Genomic DNA, 22,522 nt, shown 5'->3' on the forward strand with positions numbered 1-22,522 from the left:
GTCATATTAGCAGAAACTTTAAAAAGAGGGCGCTTGCTCTGACCTTGTTTGAGGGTGAGAGGTGCACAAACACGCAGGAGAGAGTCAGCGAGTGGAGTCCGGTTCTTCAAAGCAACTGTAAACGTCCCTCACCACAACGTAAGGCCCACCTCTCCCCTCATTCGATTGGACAATGGAAAGACGCGAATGACGTCGGGTGCTTCTCCGCTCTCAGCGCTCTTTCAAAAACGCGTGCGCGGCAGGCGGCAAAAAACCGCAAGGCGCTCGGCGTGCATAAACAGCACGCAAACGCACCCTGCCCATAGAATATCATTCAAAAAAGGCGCCTGCAACTGCCATAAACGCTTTTGGTGTGATTGGCCCCTAATGCTGTTTCCCATTCTGACCATTTGACGTCTGCCTGAAAGGAAGTCCAGGATCCAGCTACACAAAGATGTATTTAGGCCCAGACTCTAAAGCTTCACAACAAGCTTAGCCAGCACTATGGTTTTCAATGCTGGGCTGTAATCATTGGCGGTTCTACATGGAATTACACCGTGGGCGAAACCTCCTTCGAGCCCCCCCCCAAAAAACACAAAATTCAGCACAAAGTTATATTTTTATTTTAATAAAACAACATAGGTGTAAGAGAGTAGTATACTTCTCAATTGCACAAGTCCATTATTAGAACATTTGAAAAACACACTTAAGACAATCCAGTTATTTAACTATTGCAATTACAACAGGAAACAAACTTTATAAGGTGCACAATCTCCACCTCCAACATTGCCAAAAGACAATGAACACAATTCTGCACAAAATATGACAGTAAGTTATTAGAACTTAAATATACACTAAATGCATAAATGTGCCAAAAATATATATAATCAATCAATACGTATAACAAAATATAACAAGAGCTTAGAGCAACAATAATATAAAATGTGCGTCAGATCACTTCCGGTTTCACGCTGAACAGATCGTGCATCGGAGCTCCGTCGAGTTCTTCATCTAAAAGCCTTTTTTACTATCTTATTCCTATTTATATATTAAGTTTTACCTAGGAATACTTTACCGTGAGGATTATTGAGCATTACTACCACGTGAAACTATTTATCACTAATAAACACCCACAGTGTTAGCATATAGCCCGCTAGCTTCAACAAACGCTGCCGACTGAAGCTAGCATTTTCCGATCTAATGGCGGATTCATCTGATATATGCTTTTCTGACCTGTCCTCGCCTGAGCGGGAAGCTGCGAAGGAGTTGATCGGTTTGAGCAGATCCAACGCGAGCTACAGCGCCCACTTCACCATGTCTCCGGACGTCCACAAGCGACCGAGGAATGCGACAAACGAGTGCTCCACGCGATGCAGCTTTACGGACCGTAAGCGAGTGAACGGAGACGCCATTGCCCAACATGAAAGCGATCGGGAAGCTGTGGAGGAGCCGCTGCCCGGCCTTCGCAGATTCAGCATGCCCAACATCACCCTGGACCCAGACGTTCGCAGGCGACTGAGGCGTACCACAACCAAACCCCCAACGCGATGCAGCTCCGCGGAGCGCGTTCGGGTAAACAAAGACGCCATCGCCCAGCATGAAAGCGGTAAGACTCCGCTTGTTATTGTAACATGTACTACTTGCTACATGTATAGTTTAGCTTCTGCCGTTAGCATAGATGGGTTTACATGCACTAAGTGTATTGAAGTATTAAGATTAACTGAGAAGGTTGCTGAACTAGAATCGCGCATCCGAACGCTAGTTGAGGATAGCAAAACCGCTAATGTTACTGTTGTAAATACTGTATCGAGCGAAAAGACTAATGGCTCGGTTCCGACATCAGATGCTAATGTAAACATTACAAACAATGTATCGAGCGCACATAGTGTTCCGACATCAGATGCTAATGTAAACATTATAAATACTGTATCGAGCGCGCATAGTGTTTATCATAATACACATGGCTCGGTTCCGACATCAGAGTCAAGTCGGCGGTCTAACTGGGTGACTGTCAGGCGGCATAGTCATATACGGCGTCCATCTAAGACCCATAACGTTACGGTACTTTCTAACAGATTCGATCCCCTAAGGAATACACTAGCTGAAACACCTGTTAAAAGTGCCCTGGTCATTGGAGATTCTATACTCAGGAACACTAACATTGAGGCACCAAACACCCTAGTCGACTGTATACCGGGAGCCAGAACGTCTGACATTAGATCCAAACTTAAAGTGCTGGCTAATGCTAAACGGAAGTTTTCTAAGATTGTTATTCACGCCGGAACAAATGACACCAGACTCCGACAGTCGGAAATCACCAAAGATAATATTAAGGAGATGTGTGAAATTGCAAAAACAATGTCAGACAATGTAATATGCTCTGGTCCCCTCCCCGCCTACCGGGGAGATGAAACACATAGTAGATTAGTGTCTCTCAATGGCTGGATGTCAAAGTGGTGCCCTCAGCATAATGTAGGGTTTATAGACAATTGGAAGCATTTCTGGGGTAGACCATTCCTCCTAACCCGAGATGGCCTTCATCCGACATCAGAAGGAAGTGCTATACTCACCAGAAATCTGATTAATATTCTTAATTCTGATATAGTATGACTATCCAGGGCCCAGGTCAGGAAACAGACGGATCAGCTTAACTGTCCGTCTGTTAGCTGGCATGATATGTCTAGATCACATATATCCCAGAACTTCGAGTCGATCTTACCAGAATATCAACACATTTCAACTGTATCTGTTCCCCGAACAAGCAAATACAGAGCACCGCTTGCCACATCACGTACAAATTTGACCAACATAAAATTAGAAAACAATACATTACAAGATGAACCTCGAATGTTAAAATTCGGCCTTCTTAACATTAGATCGCTTACCAATAAAGAACCTATTGTTAATGAAATAATTAATGACCAAAACTTAGATGCACTCTGTTTAACAGAAACCTGGCTTAAAGCAGACGACTACATTAGTTTAAACGAATCCACCCCACAAGACTATTATTATAAACACGAACCTAGGTTAAAGGGGAGAGGGGGTGGTGTAGCTACAATATACAACAAAATTTTTAAAGTAAACCAAAAATCTGAACTAAAATTTAAATCATTTGAACTAATGTTGTTAAATATGGAAATAACTGATCGTAACCACAAACAGCTCTCTTTTGCCTTAGCTACAATCTATAGACCTCCGGGCCACCATGCAGATTTCCTTAAAGAAATAGCAGATTTTCTGTCTGAGCTTGCAGTCACTGTAGATAAAGCTCTTATCGTTGGTGATTTTAATATTCATGTGGATAACCATAAAGATGCATTAGGACGTGCGTTTATGGATGTTCTAAATTCTCTCAATATTAGACAAAACGTGACAGGGCCAACGCATACTCGTAAGCACACATTAGACTTAATTCTGTCACTCGGGCTTAATATTAATGACATCAAAATATCACCTCAGAGTGATGCAGTTTCTGACCATTACCTTGTGTCATACACTGTACTTCTAGATAGGATCACTCAATCCACAACATGCTACAGATTAGCCAGAACAATAATTTCCACCACTAAAGATAGCTTTATTAGCACTCTTCCAGACCTGTCCCAAATTAAACATGCAGATAACTGTGATTCAAAGATTCAAGATTCAAAGCGTTTATTGTCATGTACCCAGTAAGGAAACAGGTTTCCCTGAGCAATGAAATTCTTACTTTGCCGTCCACAGAGAATGCCAGGACTGTACATACATACACAAACTTACACTGATACATACACATATACAATGTATGAACATATAGGAGAAGGAAAGGAAAAAAATATATATATATATATATAAATAAACGTAAACTATGTTATTATGCAAGTATGGGAAATGTAGAGTTTGAATATGGACTATATACAAGATGTGCAAATGTACAGTATTAATAATTTAACAGTTTGAGGTAGTAACTTATGTGCAAGAGAAACAGTAGTGCAGTAATAAGTATGGAGTAGGATCTAATATGTGCAAATATAATATGGCAATGACAACAATACAACAGTAACCTAGGTATTTATAGCAGCAATAACATTAATAGATGTGCAAAGACTGACATGGAGTGCAATATAATGATACTACTGGTAGTGCAAATAACTGTAACAATGCAGCAATAATATTAACTTATGAGCAAAAATTTAGATGGGGGGGCTACATGAGTAACACTGGCAGTATATAATGGTGGTGGTATTAGCAGCAACATAGTTACAGTATTCAAATGATGTGGACAGTAGGACTGACTGTCCGCTGAAGTGGGTGGCTGTTTAAGAGTCTGATAGCTATGGGAAAAAACGAGTTCTTCAGTCTGGTTGTCCTACAGTTTACACTCCTGTACCTCCGTCCTGAGGGTAGGAGCGTGAACAGTCCGTGTTGGGGGTGGGTGGGGTCTTTAACAATGGATGCAGCTCTACTTTATACTCTACGATGGTAAATGGCCTGCAGAGAGGGCAGTGGAGTCCTGATGATCTTCTCAGCAGTCCTCACCACTCTCTGCAGGCGCTTGCGGTCGTTCGCAGTAGTGCTGCCATACCATGCAGTGATGCAGCTGGTCAAGACGCTCTCAACCACACAGCTATAGAAGTTGTGGAGGATCTTGGTTGACATACCAAATTTCCTTAGCCTCCTCAGGAAGTAAAGCCGCTGTTGCGCTTTCTTAACCAGCTGGGTAGTGTTCATTGTCCATGTGAGGTCCTCGCTGATGTGGACTCCCAGGTATTTAAAACTGCTCACCCTCTCCACTTCAAGCTGTCGGATAAACAGTGGCTGGTGAGTTCTCTTCTTTTTCCGCAGGTCCACTATCATCTCCTTTGTCTTGTCTGTGTTGAGGGTGAGATTGTTGTCCTCACACCATGCCACAAGACTGGCCACCTCCTTCCTGTAGGCCGCTTCGTCGTCGCCTGTGATGCATCCTATCACTGCGGTGTCATCAGCGAACTTCAGAATGGTGTTGCTTTTGTGTGTGGCAACACAGTCATGTGTGAACAGAGTGTAGAGGATAGGACTGAGAACGCAACCTTGTGGGGTGCCAATATTGGTAATGATTGTATCTGATGTAGTATTTCCAATATTAACAGACTGTGGTCTGCCAGTCAGGAAGTCCAGAAGCCAGTCACATAGTGTGGGGTGTAGTCCAAGTAAAAGTAGCTTTTGAGTGAGTCTGTGTGGGATGACCGTGTTAAAAGCGGAGCTGTAGTCAATAAAAAGGGTCCTGATGTAGGTGTCCTTATTTTCCAGGTGAGAGAGGGAGATGTGAAGGGCAGCAGCAATGGCATCAGAGGTGGACCTGTTGGTCCGGTACGCATACTGGAGTGGGTCCAATGTGTCCGGCATACTGCTCTGAATGTGGGTTAGCATCACTCTCTCGAAGCACTTCATGATGATTGGAGTGAGTGCTACTGGCCTGTAGTCGTTTAGACAGGATGGTGGGCTCTTCTTGGGCAGGGGGGTGATGGAGGTGGTCTTGAAGCAGGTGGGGACAATTCTCTGACTAAGGGACAGGTTAAAGATTGAAGTGAGTACTTCAGTCAGCTCTGTAGCACAGGCTCTGAGGGCCCGCCCAGGGATGTTGTCTGGTCCTGCGGCTTTACGGGGGTTGATCTTCCTCAGTGCTTTGTGTACCTCTGCTGATGAGACAGTAGGGGGTGGAGAGGGGGGGTGGATGGGGTGTATGTGTCTCCTCTTTCTGTCGGTGTTGGAGGTTTCGAAGCGGGCGTAGAAGGTGTTGAGGTCATCTGGTAGGCTTTCAGAAAAGTTGATAGTGTTCGTGGTGGTTCGGTAGTCTGTGATGTGTTGCATACCTTGCCACATCCGCCCGGCATCAGCATTAGAGTAGAAACTGTCCAGCTTCTCTCTGTACTGTCTCTTGGCCGCTGTAATGGCTTTTCTCAGTCCGTATTTAGCAGCATTGTACTCGGTCTCGTTGCCTGATGTAAACGCAAGTGATCGAGCACGCAGCATGTGGCGTACCTGACTGTTTATCCAGGGCTTCTCGTTGGGGAACTTCCTGATTTGTATGGTGGGTACAGTGTTATCAACACATGTGCTGATATACCCGGTCACATATTCAGCATAATCCTGTATACTGACAGAAGAGTCCTCCAAAGTGGCTGCAGTTTTAAACACATCCCAGTCTGTCAGAGCAAAGCAGTCCTGTAAGATGCTCTCAGTTTGTGGGGTCCAAAGCTTAACCTGTTTGGTAACAGGGTTCGTTTGCTTAAGTCTTTGTCTGTAGGCCGGGTACATAAACAGAGATATGTGGTCTGAGTGACCAAAGTGGGGGCGGGGTACAGCCCTGTATGCACCCCGTATGTTGCTATAGACATTGTCCAATGTGTTTTTATCACGGGTGGGAATGTCCACATGCTGATGATATTTGGGAAGAACAGTCCGTAGTTTGCACTGATTAAAGTCGCCAGCTGCAATAAAGACGGCATCTGGGTGAGACGTCTCTAGCGTGTTTAGTACATCGTGGAGCTTGCCTAGTGCTGATGTGGTGTTAGCTCGCGGGGGGATGTAAACAGCGGCTATAAACACAGCGGTGAATTCCCTCGGTAAATAATAGGGACGGCATTTCAGCAACAAAAACTCCACGTCAGGCGAGCAATGCTTAAAAACAGTTTGTATGTCCTCACACCACGAGTTGTTAATAAACACACACACACCTCCCCCTTTGGCCTTACCGGAGGCTGCGGTCCGATCTCCTCGGTGTATGGAGTGAGTTTGAAGCTGAAGAGAAGATTCCGGGACTTTATCTGAAAGCCAGGTCTCGGTAAAAATTAGAGCACAACACTCTCTTACTTCCCGCTGTGATGTAATCCTAGCTCTCAGCTCGTCCAGTTTGTTTTCCAGGGATCGCACGTTGGCTAGCAGCAGGCTTGGCAGCGGTGGTCGGCTAGCGCGAGCTTTTAGCTTAGCATGAAGCCCTCCCCTCTTGCCTCGTTTGCGGCGCCGTCTCCGGAGCGCTCTCCTCGGGTCAGCGATCTCACTCGAGCTCGATGCTTCAGGGGCTTCCTGGTGATGGTTGTTGTGGGAGCGGCTGATGTGTTGTAGCTCCGGAGGTATAAAACCAGTGAATTCGTGTTGATCGAATGAGTTGGCGATGTCCAATAGTGCCTGTCTGTTGTACTTAATCAGTGCACCGCATTTGTGCACGGCAGATAAAACATTAAACATACAAAAAATAAAGAAAAACCGGCATTCGAGAGCGGAGCGAGCAAACACGTCTGCCTCGGGGGGCGCCATGTTTAATCTGATGATCTAGATATTGTAATAGAAAACCTAAACAATGTCTGTTCTAACACATTGGATGCCGTTGCTCCCATTCGAAAAAAGAGAATCAAAGAAAAGCCGCCAGCTCCATGGTATGATCATCACACCGCAGCTCTTAAAAAGGCAACTAGGAAAATGGAAAGAAATTATAGAAGCACAAAATTAGAAGTATGGCGTGCAGCATGGAAAGATAGTGTTAAACACTACAGACAGGCTATTAAAACCGCCAGATCTACCTATCTTAGCAAGCTTATAAATGAGAATCATAATAACCCTCGTTTCCTCTTTAGCACCGTTGCAAAACTGACTAGAAACAAAGAACAAACAGAAACCAATAGTAAACTCCAACACAATAGTAACGACTTCATGAACTTCTTTTCTAACAAAATTACGGCTATAAGGGAAAACATCGTAGCTACACAGGCAGCCACCACTCTACCCGTTAGTTCACTTAACACTAGACTACCACACGAACATCTTGATTCATTTAAACCTACTACAATAGAAGAGCTCTCTAAACTAGTAACGTCATCCAAATCATCGTCCTGTATATTAGACCCCGTTCCCACAAAACTACTTAAAGAGGTATTTCCTGTAGTGTCAACCCCGGTTCTAAATATCTTTAACTCATCGCTAGAAATAGGATACGTTCCAACATCTTTCAAACTAGCAGTTATTAAACCTCTGATTAAAAAACCACAGCTTGATCAGGGAGAGCTTAATAACTTTAGACCAATCTCAAATCTCCCTTTTCTTTCGAAAATATTAGAAAAGGTAGTGGCAAGCCAGTTACGCACATTTTTGACAAATAATAGTACATATGAAAAGTTCCAATCAGGATTCAGGCCCCACCATAGCACAGAGACAGCGTTGCTTAGAGTTACAAATGACCTCCTATTAACATCCGATCGTGGTGAAATCTCAATTCTTATATTATTAGACCTTAGTGCAGCCTTTGACACAATAGATCATACAATCTTACTCAATAGACTAGAAAACTATGTTGGTATCAGTGGTCAGGCGCTAGCATGGTTTAGGTCGTATCTAACCAATCGCTATCACTTTGTTTATGTAAACGAGGAAGAGTCATATCACTCCCTGGTTAAATACGGTGTACCGCAGGGATCGGTTTTAGGTCCTATCCTGTTCTCGTTATACATGTTACCTCTAGGAGACATTATCAGGAAACATAACATAAGTTTTCACTGCTATGCGGATGATACCCAGCTTTACATCTCCTCACATCCCAGCGAAACACACACGTTTTCTAAGCTAACAGACTGCCTTAGCGATGTTAGTGACTGGATGGCACATAACTTTCTTAAGCTGAACTCCAATAAGACAGAGATACTTATTATTGAACCGAACCGCTACAAACATAATATGTCAGATTACACGTTGCACATAGATGGCTGCACTGTGGTGCCATCTTCCACGGTAAGGAACTTAGGTGTGATGTTCGACAGCAACTTATCCTTCGATAGTCATATCGCCAACGTCTGCCGTACAGCTTTCTTCCACCTTAGAAATATCTCGAAAATACGCCATATACTGTCTACATCTGACGCAGAGAAGCTTATCCATGCTTTTATGACCTCTAGAATAGACTATTGTAACTCGCTACTCGGGGGATGCCATGCAAATCAAGTAAACAAGCTTCAGCTAGTTCAAAACGCTTCCGCAAGGGTACTTACTCGATCTAAAAAGTACGACCACATAAGCCCAATTCTGGCATCTTTACACTGGCTACCAGTTAAATATCGCATACAATTTAAAATATCACTACTCACCTACAAAGCTTTAAATGGCCTAGCACCCTCATACCTTAGAGAATTACTATCAGATTACAATCCATCACGCACACTACGGTCACAAAATTCTGGTCTCTTGATTATCCCTAGACTATCAAAAGTGTCTAAAAGTGGAAGGTCATTTTCCTACTTGGCCCCTAAGCTCTGGAATGATTTACCAACCGATGTCCGAGAATCAGACACAGTCGATAATTTTAAATCTAGACTTAAAACTTTTCTCTTCAACAAAGCATTCGCATAATTTGTCTAGTAAAAGTACTTAACTCGAAATAGTTATCTGTACGGAACAAAGCACTCGCGGTCATAAAACAGACCAACCAAATAAATAAATAAAAACCTTATCTTAACGTATAGTCGGATTGCGATTTTGGAACTTTCGTGTTCTTGTGAATAGTATGCCATACAAACCCGTTTGCCACTGAACCTGCATTAACGACGACAGTGGGGCATCCGGCCTTAGTCAAACGGGTTGGCACGTACGGTTGGGTTGGGCTTTTGGCGCTTTCTTTATATTGCGAATACTATGCCATACAGACCCGTTTGCCACTGAACCTGCATTAACGACGACAGTGGGGCTTCCAGCCTTAGTCAAACGGGTTGGCACGTATGGTTGGGTTGGGCTTTTTGGCGCTTTCTTTATATTGCGAATACTATGCCATACAGACCCGTTTGCCACTGAACCTGCATTAACGACGACAGTGGGGCTTCCAGCCTTAGTCAAACGGGTTGGCACGTATGGTCGGGTTGCGATTTTGGCGCTTTTTTGTGTCTTGTGAATAGTATGCCATACAGACCCGTTTGCCACTGAACCTGCATTAACGACGACAGTGGGGCCTCCAGCCTTAGTCAAACGGGTTGGCACGTATGGTCAGGTTGCGATGTTGGCGTTTTCTCATGATCTTGTAAATAGCATGCAATATAGACCCGTTTGCCACTGAACCTGCATTAACGACGACAGTGGGGCTACAGGCCTTAGTCAAACGGGTCGACAGGTTTCATTTTCTCTTTCTCTTAAAAATCAGAAGGTGACCCTTAGTTACCATATATACCGTCGCAGTGGGCCCCCAATTTGCAAAATCCTCAACTGTGGATAATATAATTATGCCGCAATAGTTAGTCTGTCTGAAACTAAGCTGATTAAACCACATCACTGTGTGACACTTGCATTACATGTGAACGGCCCCTACGCTAATATGATTTTGTTTTTCTCTCCCTGTCCTGTCCTCGACCCTGAGGACAATGGGACAAACAGACCCAGTTCCGGTAGATGTGAAAGTCGACTCACCTCTGATCTACTGGTCGTCCATCACTGTGATGCCCAGCTGATGCCTGACCAACGACCACCGGCAGAACCCGCTTAAACCCCGCTTAATCCCCGCTTAATCTCCTTATCCGTTTATATGTGTTTATATACATATATATCTCCCAAGGGTTTTTCCCTCCTAGGACTTTTTTTTTTTTTTCCTCGGCTCAACAACCCGGGGTTTTTGTTTTTTTTCTCCTAGGGGGTTTTTTACCCCGGGGAGGTAGCCTGCTTGGGCTTAATTTAGCTTCTTCTCCTAGACGTTACATTAGTAATAAGCTCGTTCATAATGTCGAGTCATAGCCTCAGCAAATTTGACAGCTTATGCTATTGTGTATTATGTTGTGCTATCTGTCATTTTTCTGTGCTTTTACTGCTTCTATTAATGTAAAGCTGCTTTGAAACAATTGAGTATTGTGAAAAGCGCTATATAAATAAAATTGAATGAATTGAATTGAAAAATATTAAGAATAATATATAAATAAAATATAGAATTAATATTCTAAACAGCTGTGAAAAAAACGCACTAATGAGAATCTAATAATTACACTACTGCACTAAGAACAGAAATCACACACTAAAACCTGACCTCCAACCTCAACAGAACTCCAAATGTGTTGGTAAAAGATGATAGATTTCGGATTGCTTAAGAGTGAGTACATCATGGGGTAATTTTTCATATTTGGCTGAAGAGGATGCCAATGAATAATTCTAAGTGTAAAAGTAGACTACATGAAATAATTATTTCAATGAGTTAGGCTCCAAATTAACAAGCTTGTGTTAACCGAAGATCTTACAGTGGCAAGAAAAAGTTTGTGAACCTTTTGGAATTTCATGGTTTTCTGAATAAATTTGTCAAAAAATGTGATTTGATCTGATATTCATCTAAGTCAAGGGTGTTGACAAACATAATGTGTCTAAAAATAATTTCACAAAAAAATTTGATCTTTCATGTCTTTATTGAACACACTCATTCAACATTGAAAATGGCAGTGAAAGAAGTAAGTGAAATCTTAGAATTAATAACTGGTTGACACCCTCCACCTTGGCAGCAATAACCTCAACCAGGCGCTTCTGTAGCTGTGGATCAGTCCGGCACATTGTTGAGAAGGAATTTTAGCCGATTCTTCCTGGCTTAACTTATTTAGCTCTGCCATATTGTTTGGACGTCTCATGTGTATGGCCCTCTTCAAGTAAACCCATAGCATCTCTATTGGGTTGATGTCTGGGCTCTGACTTGGCCACTCCAAAAGGCGGATTTAGTTTTTCTGAAGCCATTCTGTTGTGGACTTGCTCTGGTGTTTTGGGTCGTTGTTCTGTTGCATCACCCACCTTCTACACAGTTTCAGCTGACATACAGACATTCTCACATTATTCTGAAGAATTGTCTGATATACTTGGGAATTCATCATCCCCTCAATGATTGCAAGCTGTCCAGGCCCCGATGCAGCAAAGCAGGCCAAAATCATGATGTTTCCTCCACCATACTTTACAGTTGGCATGATTTTTTTCATGATGATATGCCGTGCATTTTCTACACCAGATATAGCACTATGTGTTTTTTCCAAGTAGTTAAATCTTGGATTCATAAGTCCACAAAACATTTTGCCAATATTGCTGTGGAGGTTCAATGTGCTCTTTAGCAAACTTCAGGCGTGCAGCAATGTTGTTTTTAGTAAGCAGTGGTTTCCTTCAGGGTTTCCTGCTGTGGATAATCTGCTTGTTCAGTGTTTTTCAATGTATTGTAGACTCATGAACAGAGATGTTAGCAAGTTTCAATAATGCCTTTAAATCTTTGCCTGTCATTCGGGGGGTTTTCTTTACCTCATTGATGAGTCTTTGTTGTGCTCTTGGTGTCATTTTGACTGGATGCCCACTTCTTGGTAGAGTAGCAACAGTCCCACAGAGTCTGCATTTTTAAATTGTTTGCCTAACTGTAGCCTGGTGAATTTCTAAAGTCTTTAAAATAACTTTGTAACCCTTTCCAGCTTTATGTTAAGGCAACAATTCTTGATTTTAGCTTCTCTGAAAGCTCTTCTTGGCGAGGCGTCGAGTGTTCTTCTTGTGCAGAGCAAACTCTAAAAGTTTGAGGGGTTTTTAGCAGTCAAAGTAGCTGTAGCCCACACCTCCAAATGTATTATTACATATATTATCTTAATGAGACTCCAGGTGATCTAAAACTTGACTCTGATTGGGTTTTATAAGGTCATTAACTTAAGGTTTCACACTTTTTCCACAAGCACTGAGTTTTTTGGTTGTTCTCAATAAAGACATGAAAGATCAGATTTTTTTGTTTAATTATTTTTAGACGCATTATGCTTGTCAATACCCTTGACTTAGATGAGCCAGCTTAGATTTTTCTTTTGCCACTGTATTTAAAGGTGCAGTGTGTAAATTTCAGTGGCATCTAGTGGTGAGATTGCAAATTGCAACAAACAGCTCAGTTTGCAGCTCACCCTTGCTTTTGAAATGCATAGAGAAGCTATGGTAGCCGCCACAGGACAAACATATCACCGTTGAAGATAACTGAGGCCCTGTCCCAAATAGCACACTCCGGACTTGTGGTCTTCCTCAGAGTCCACACTATGATGACATCACGTAGTCCAGACTTTAGGGACCCTTGATGCGAGTCCACGTGGGTGCACCGGAGTTGTATTTTGGAACAGACTCGAGCATCACACCGGAAATAGGTAGAGAAGTTGCCCCTCAGTGTGAACTCCTCCCTTCCGTCGCCTGATTGGTCTGATTGCCCTTTCGCAAGGACTTCTGGGTTGGCAAAGTGCGCGAAGCCTGCTGCAGTGCGGGCTTCACTGAAGACTGCATCAAGGGGGCAAAAGAGGCGCTGATGGGCACACTTCAAAGCGTAAAAATGACAGATGGGACACCCTACGGACTCGTAGACTAAGCAAGAACGCGCAATTTAAGGCCACAAGACCGAAAGTCCACATGAAGTGCGCCATTTGGGACAGGGCCTTAGTAAAAAGGTTTGCCTGTTAAGAGCTTCTGTAAAAAACATGGCGGCACAAAATAGCGACTTCCATGTAAGGGGACCCTCTGTGTATGTAGATAAAAACGTCTCATACAAAAGTTGCTTTTTCAGGACAGTACTAAACTCATTTTTTACCTTTTTTATTTTTATTTAATGAACATTTTGCAGATTACTCATGTAAAATGACCCCCAACTCTGTGTATGTCTTTATTTGTGTGTGTTTCAGTCCAGCTGTGCGATCTCTCCCAAGCAAACAGATGTTTGAACACGTATTGAAGAGGCATAATGTGCTGTTTGTGTATGTTGGTGGGGAGTCTCCTCTCAAGGAGAGTGGGTGAATCTCACAAGTACAAATCCTCATATCACCAAACACACCAAAGGTCAGATATTAGCTTTGTAAATTGTGTTTATCTGGGTGAAATTACATGATGTCTATATCACGGTTAACAAGAACAGGTTACAGGTGGGGTTTTTAAAGTTTCAGCAAGCTTGTCTCATAATTTCTTCAGATCTTACATGGTTATCATACATAAGATTGATTTCAACATTGTTTTTCCTTTAAAAAAAAGTTGCTTCCCAAATTTGGTAAATAGTGTCTCTGCTTTAAAGTATGTAATGTAGGACCATATGTAAAGTATGTAATGCAATGAGTGAAAAATAGATTTCGTAAGAAACAACTCCAATATCATATAGACAGTTTCAGCAGTAACAACATAAACAAGCGGCTGTCGCTGTCCGCACGTAACTTCCGCTAAACTGCGCTAAGAATAAATAACAAAAAAGTTCTTTAAACGTAGTTTATTTATATAACAAGCAAAAAACAACACATAGATTACCTAGGACACCAAAACATTTGTTATTTTCGACGAGGCATTTGTTCAAGAGATCAGTTTAGCAACTAGTCAAACCATTAATAAAACGAAACGGAAGTAAGGTTCGGATCCAGACGTGTATCACGTGCGTCCGATGAAACGTCTATACATATAAAAGCCATATTTACAATTATTAAATAATTTAAGGTGCATTGCTAGATAATATTACTTTATAAACATCACTATAAAAATATGTGTATTGAAAACAAAAGTTAAATTTCCCATTCTTTCTGTGTTTTTAAAGCTTTGATTGTGTTTACAGTGCGCAATATAACGTGTTCATGTTTCACGCGTAAAAAAAACGCGGTATTTTTCACACAATTTACTCATCTGTATAGCGGTGTTTTCACTGTCCTCAAAACGAGCTGATGTCTTCCTTGTTTTATGAAGTCCCTTCTTCAGAAATACGTAACGAGTTCTGATTGTGTAGATTGTTTAGTGTGTTGTGATTCGATAGCAGCTTAGCTTAGCAGAGCCATTTGAGCTTAGCTGGCGACTGACGTATTCCTGTGGGCGGAGTTTAGTCAAACACTCTTGCTTTGACGTCATTTAACCGGGAAGTATAGTTATAGCTGTAGTCCAAACTGGCCGTTCGCTGTAGGCATTGAAAGGGGACTTCTGTTAAAGAAAATATATCGCCTGGCAGTGAACTTTGAGCTTAATAATTTTGCAGGTATTATTTATGCTATTATAGCAACATTACACACTAACTAGGGTTTAAACAATAGGATCAGGAAGAACGTGACCTTTTAAGGTACACTCTTAGAAAGGATTTACACATCTTTGTGCGTTACACAAGCTTTTTACAGATTATGTGTAATTTTAACACATTATGTGTCATTTTGTGTTGATTTTGTGTTAAAATATAACAGAAGTTGTGTTAAAATGTGTTGTTTCAATAATAACACAGAGATGGGTGGTATGGAGGACCACAAGAGTCATGCAAAATGTAATGAAAAACTTCAATATTTAATAACTACCTGGAGAATAAAAATAGCAATTAATTCATTTGTTTAAAAATTCATTAATTAATCTATAAATAAATAGACAAAGTTACAAAAAAAACATTATGTAACATTTTATTTGGAAATAAAAAGTGAGATTGTAAAAATAACGTAGAAATGAAATATTAATCCATCAATAAATAGGTCAAATTAATATAACAATTTACAAAACAACATAAAACACTCAATTTTCGTGATCATTTAAGCTCTTTGGGTCCTCATCCAAGATCTATAAATCTGCGCATGACTAACAATCAGAGCCAATCAGCGAGCTTGTTACATCCACCTAGCCATAGCTATTTTACATTTCTCATTTGACCATTTGCAAGGATCCAAAGAGTCACGGAAAAGCTAAATAGAGAGGCTAAAATGAAAAGCAATTCGAATAGAGAAAAGAGTAAGGAGAACCATCGGGAAATGAAACAGAAATGTTAAACGGAAATGCCCTTTTAAATGACTATTTAAACCTGTGTTTGTGGTTCAATTTGTGAATCCAGTTATTGATTTCTCTTTTGGGATCGCGTTTTGAGGTACATTTTGAAATTCCATCATTTGATTAAGAATTTATAAATGCAATTTAAAATGATGAACTTATTGAGTGTTATATGATGTTTTTTTAAATTGTTATATTAATTTGAACCATTTATTAATGGATCAATATTTCATTTCTATGTTATTTTTACAATCTCGCTTTTTGTTGCCTAATAAAATGTTACATAATGATTTTTTTTGTAACTTTGTCTATTTATAGATTAATTAATGAATTTTTAAACAAATGTATTAATTGCAATTTTTATTGTCCAGGGCCGGGTTTCCCAAAAGCATCGTAAGGCTAAGTTGATCGTAAAAACGATCGTACGAATCATCTTAAAATTACGGGCCGTTTCCCAAAAGCTTCGTAACTAAAGTAGCACTTGAAAATCATTGTAGATCTACGAGTGCTCTGGAGTAATCGTTCATACATAAGTGCATCGTAAGACAACAGAGTTACAAGGTCACCTGCAGGACAACCAGCAAATAGCACTCCTGCAATGACGATAATGTAATGTTTTAAATGTATATTTATTTATTGGGTTCTTCTTTGTTTATTTGTTTAAATTACTTTAATATAATATATTTAAAATTAAAATGAGAAATTTAAATTACTAAACATAAACATAAAAAGAATATTTCATTATGCACAAATTATTAAAACATTTAAATAATTTTAAACAAATAATTGTTTAATGACAAAATTTTATGATATTTAGTCATTAAACAATAATGAAAAATATTATAAAAAAAACATTAGTGCACATCAGCTGAAGATCATTAGCCTAAACAAGCTTCTGCTACAAATTGGAGTCATTCTATTGGTGACATTTCAGCACTTGACAAACGGATAGCGACTCGTAAGTAGCACTTAAAACCCAGCTGCGAGCGATCGTTTAACATGCATATTTGGGAAACGCACGTAAATGAACAACGAATGTTCGTTAAGTAGCTCGTAGAAAGCGCTCTTAAGAGCTAAGTTCAATCGTTATCGGGAAACCCGGCCCAGGTAGTTATTAAATATTGAAGTTTTTTTATTACATTTTGCATGACTCTTGTAGTCCTACATAGGGTGGATTCTGGGACAACACATTTAGTGTGTTTTTAACACATTCGTTCTAAGAGTTTATATTATAGTCTTACAACCAGAGGTTTCATTAGACTTCTTCATTCTCCGCCATTTTGTCATAATCAAGTGTCATATTTCGTATTTAAATAATAATTTTGTATTATTATATAAAAATATTTTTTTGTTTATTTTTCAATACAGTCAGTAAGTTTACAAGTTTTATTTTACCCTCAACACTTATATGACAGTGTGGATGGTATTCTGTTTAAATAAAATAAAAAAAAGGTAAAAGATATTTTAATACTTAAATACTTAAATACTTAAAGGGCACAGTTGAATGTAACACATAATAATGTTGGTAGTATGTTCTGACATTACAGTAGCTTATTCTGTATATGCTGTAATATGCCTATAATTGTCCATAAAAAATATTTAGAAAAGTATTTTAATATTTGAAAAAAATAATTCAATAATTAATTCAATTGTAACACTTGCATACTTAAAAGTGCTATATGTTGTCTTTCAGGAGAAATACATTGAGGTGGCGTCTGAGCTCATCGTGTACACATATTTCTTTTCTGCATCTGAAGATGTCCTTCCTGAGGTGATACTTTTTTTTACACATTTGCATCCTATCACATTACATATTAGATTTTTTTTTTTTTTTTTGGATAATCAATAATTGAAATTTGTAATAGTTCTTTATAAGCCCTTTTATTCATCCTGAGGTGTAAAACTGCCCACTTTTCTTAGGAACAATTTTCCAAGTTCTGCACATTTTTACTTTATCAGCAGGAATAATCTGCTTAGACAAGAGTGGCTATATGATGGGATCCCTCTTGTTACATTCTTAAGGAAAATGAATGGACTCATACACAACTATTTTGAAAGGTTCAAACATTCACTAATGCTTAAAAAGACAACATTATATACAGAATGTCGCAAAAATGAGTACACCCCTCACATTTCAGCAATTATTTAAGTATATCTTCTCAAGGGACAATTCTATAGAAATTAAATGTAGATATATTTTAAGAGTAGTCAATGTGTTGCTTGTATAGCAGTACAGATTTACTGTCCTTTGAAAATCACTTAACATACAGCCATTAATGTCAAAATAGTTGGCAATAAAATTGAGTACAGACTAAGTGATAATAGATGTATATTGTTTAACCATGCAAAGACACATGTCCTATTCATTATGTTCATGTTACAAGTTTGTGTATCTTTTATTAGAGCACTTAAAATTTGGTGCTTTGAGTACAATTCTCTCATGCTTGACCATTGGATTTTGAATATGACACCTCATGGGAAAGAACTCTCTGAGGATTTGAGAATTAGATTTGTAGCTATCCACAAAGATGGCCAAGGCTTAAAAGATCACTTACATCCTGAAACTGAGTTACAGTACAGTGGCTGAAGTCATACAGAGGTTTTCCACTCCGAACAGGACATGCAAGGGGGGATTAAAGTTGAGTCCTTGTGCTGTCTGTCAGGTCAGGTGCAGAAGCAGGCTTCAAAAACAGACGCTGCCAACATTGCTTTACAGAAAGTACAAGCGGAAGATCAGATTGTCATTGCTCAGACCGTACACAGCACACCGCAACGATTCAGTTTGAATGGCCGTTGTCCCAGAAAGAATCCTCTTCTAAAGCTGTCTCACAAGAAAGCAAACAAGCAGTTTGCTGAATACAACCTGTCCATGAGCATGAATTACTGGAACCATGTTCTGATGAGACAAAACATAATGAGAATGAGATAAGATGGTGTCCAGCATGTGTGGTGATGGCCATGTAAACCGAATTGTTGCAGTATGCGGCGTATGGTTAAACGATTTACATCTATTTTCATTTAGGGTGTACTCACTTTTGTTGCCACCTGTTTTGACAATAATGGCTGTATGTTAAGTTTTTCGGTGTGTGTAAGATTTTTAGAGGACAGGAAATATATACTGCTACACAAGCAGCCAGGGCTGGACTGGGACAAAAATTCAGCCCTGGCATTTTGGCCCAAACCGGCCCACCCTACACTGCAAAAACTTATTTTCAAGAAAAAAAGTCTTGTTTTCAGTAAAAATATCTAAAAATTCTTAAATTAAGATGCTTTTTCTTGATGAAAATTACCCAAGAAAATAAGTCTAGTTTTTAGACCAAAAATATCAAATTTAAGTGATTTTGTGCATAAAACAAGCAAAACAATCTGCCAATGGGGTAAGCAAAAAATCTTGAACATTTTCTTAAACAATAAATGCAAAAAAATTCCCCATGCTTACCCCATTGGCAGATTTTTTTTGCTTGTTTTATGCACAAAATCACTTAATTTTAAAATTTTTGGTGTAAAACCTAGACTTATTTTCTTGGGTCATTTTGCTCATTAAGAAAAACCATCTTATTTTAAGAATTTTTACATATTTTTACTGAAAACAAGACAAAAATACTAAGAATTTTTTTCTTGAAAATCATTTTTTGCAGTGTATAATTATTACAAATACCACCCATCTTTGCACACCTTTAAATATGTATAGCAATAGCAACTCCAATTCCTTAAAAGCACTAAACCCAATTAATAGCAGAAAAGAGTGAGAGTTGACACAACAAACACTTCTAGAACATGTTATTTATTAGTTTAGTTTAGTTTAGTAATCCACACTTATGAATCCTAAAACAAGCTATATGCAATTGGCAAAATTTGCCATTGAATTGCTGACTTTTTACAAAATACAAGTGCTGCTTACAGTAATATTGAAAACTGATTATTACTTGCAGTACTTACAGGAAGTATTCACTACATTCACTGAACTAAACTTGTGTGATTACAGTTATAGAGATTTTTAAGATTATCTGTCAAGTGTGTTATATACAATAAACATATCTTTTTCTGTAAGCAGATCTTCTGGATTGTTTGATTTTGCTTGAAGAGAAATGATACGTTTTGAAAAAGACAATCAACGAAAAATCTACTAATCAGATACACTCTCGTAGTCACAAAGCAAAGAGTGCAATTATTTTATTGCAGCTTTATCACCATAATTTTGTGTTTTTGACTCAGTTTTATCAAGGGGTATCTATGTAAACTTGTGTTTTGAAAGCAGTTCTGCTTACCGCAGGCACTAACGTTACATTCACTTGTCTCTCGTCTCTCTCCCTCTCATCACTGACACTTTGCGTGCTGGTGCTGCCAGTGCCACCACAGTCACCATCATCATCAGCACTAGCGACGCGAGTTGAAGGTCCTGCTTTTTTGCAGCGTCTGCTGAAGAGCCTGTTTCTTTTGTCGCGCAGTTTATCTGCGCCTCCCTTGCGTGTTTTCTCCATCTCTCTCTATTTTGACACGTGAACTGACCGACAACGCATGCTCGCTTGCACAGAGACCAAAGCGGTGATTGGGCCAGCTTAATGTCAATCAAAAATAACCAATGGGCTGCTGAGTAGGCCGGTGTATCTAGGAAAAAAAAGGATGATGACTGGGCTGGGCAGTCAATGGGCCAGCTTAATGTCATTAAAAAAAATTAATGGGCTGCTGCTGAAATGTCAGTGGGCCGGTCTGTCTAGAAAAAAAGACGCTAACTGGGCTGCTCAGCAGACAAAGATAGTATGAGATGTAGCAGCCCAAAAAGTACGTCGGCCCACCGGGAAACTGCCCGGTGTGCCAGATGGCCAGTCCGCCCCTGCAAGCAGCACATTGACGACTCTAACACACTATTACAGTGTTCTTAATTGCGCGGCTCGGCAAGCTTTAATTTGTGGCTCGCATGGCAGTAAATTATACAGTGATATGATCATGCAGAAATGCGCTTTTACTGTCTTTTCTGCTCCGGACGCTAACTTTGTTAGAAAACATACCTATTAGATCAAGATTCACGTCGATAAGAGTGTTCAATCGCATGCAGCGCTTGCACAGAGCAATCGTCATATGACGAGAAAGGTGGCCCCCTGGTGGTTTGGGGGGCACTGCATAAGCATATTATAAGAATGCTTAGCATTAAAATCCTGTTTTTGTCATTAAGGGAAATCATATTGTCTCAGTTACAAATTTGACTGGTAAATGATAATGAATGATTTGTATTTATTGCATTGCAACAGATTGATAAGCAGACATGCTATTTATGACTGGATGTTACTTTTGATACTTTGCGGTAAATGCGGCTCTTCTATTGACCCTGACCTATTAGTGTGGCTCTCATGAAAAAATAGTGAAGACCACTGCTCTATTACCTAAAAACTCTTAAGTAAGTACTGGGTAATACCAGATACATACTTAGTGTAGGTATAATGTAACTAACAAGAAACACTGTACTTACAAATGAATGTCCAATATAAATATTTAGTACTTACAGGCAAGTGTGGTTAATGACAGGTACACAGTAAAACTCCCAGTTTTGATTAACACTGCTGGGAGTTTATGTGGTCCCACTCTACAGAGTGTTAAAGTTAATGACATAATGAGTGATAAATTAGTCATTATTGGTGAACCATTGCTGGTCATTTAGTGTCAAATCAACTTAATTTCAGAATTGTTTCTGTCTCTAAATTTTTATTTTGATGACACTTTTTCTGGAGAACGTAATACTAAAATGATATAAAATATGAAAATATTAAATGCAATAGATATATAAAAACTGCCGTGTGTATATATGACTCCATCTTACAGAGTTTTAAAAAGTAACACTGAAGCAGAGTCAAAAGCTGCAATCTTTCACCTTTGCCCCTCTATCACAATCTCTGTTTGAAATTACAACTTGCTTGCAGAGTTATTTTCTAAACATGGATGATACGTTTACTTTTAAACAACTGTTGAAAGAACAAAATACAAGTGCTCAACTATTCCACACACATGATTTAGTAGACAAGTATTCTTTCTGACGTGATGTAATCAGATATTTACCACAAGAATTATCACAATAAATCTCCAGTTTGTGTTTTAGATTTATTTGAAGTCGCCATTATGGTGATTAGTGTTTCCTTTAGTTTGTCCCTTGACCTTCACTGAACTAACTCTCCTCTATTTAGCTTAAGAGAGACTTCATGACTTTTGATACAAATCTCAACAATAGTGACAGTAAATGGTAAGAAAGTTTCACAGTTTTGTAATGTTTCAAGGCATGATGGGAGTTGAATGAGTGAGTTTTCTACAATCCTGGTACCCAGCATGCATTGCGGCATGAAGCTTTGTTGTTGATTGTCACCATGGTTGAGTTTTATAGGCTGATTGTTGATGTCTCAGCGTACTTATAAATTGTATATATTGTAAATGGTAGGTGTGTAGTACTAGCAGGCCAGTGTGGGTTAATGAAAGGCACTTATATGATAACTAACAACAATCATTACTGATGTGCTATTTTGTACTCATATCTTTGTCCTTTATTGTACCCTTTAAACCGAATAGCGTACACATTGTACATTGGGTTAATTGACTAGTACGTACATAGTAACTGCATGGAAACAGGACTGTAAAATAAAGTTTTAAACAGTTTTTACATAGGACCTACCGTCTAAGATATTTCATAGTATACATATGAAACTGTGAGTTATATTAACTAGTAAGATCATAAAATAAGATGCATTGTTGGGTTTAAAGGGTACAATAAAGGACAAAGATACTCGGTATGTTTGTTATTAGTTTTCATATACATACACTATAAGTACTTGTCATTAACTTA

The 22,522-nt window shown here is 39.5% G+C and overlaps 1 protein-coding gene across 3 annotated transcripts in view; it reads left to right on the plus strand.

The window, feature by feature from the left end:
• tmx3b (thioredoxin related transmembrane protein 3b) overlaps positions 1-22,522 on the plus strand; it is an 81,584-nt gene that overhangs the window by 47,061 nt on the left and 12,001 nt on the right. For all 3 annotated transcript variants that reach the window (XM_073863973.1, XM_073863972.1, XM_073863971.1), the window contains 2 exons: positions 13,614-13,711; positions 17,388-17,467. In XM_073863973.1, coding sequence (XP_073720074.1) covers positions 13,614-13,711; positions 17,388-17,467 — 178 coding nt within the window. The remainder of the gene's footprint in view (positions 1-13,613; positions 13,712-17,387; positions 17,468-22,522) is intronic.

This window comes from Misgurnus anguillicaudatus, chromosome 25 (genome assembly GCF_027580225.2).
Source record: "Misgurnus anguillicaudatus chromosome 25, ASM2758022v2, whole genome shotgun sequence".
In the NCBI taxonomy this organism is placed as follows: domain Eukaryota; kingdom Metazoa; phylum Chordata; class Actinopteri; order Cypriniformes; family Cobitidae; genus Misgurnus; species Misgurnus anguillicaudatus.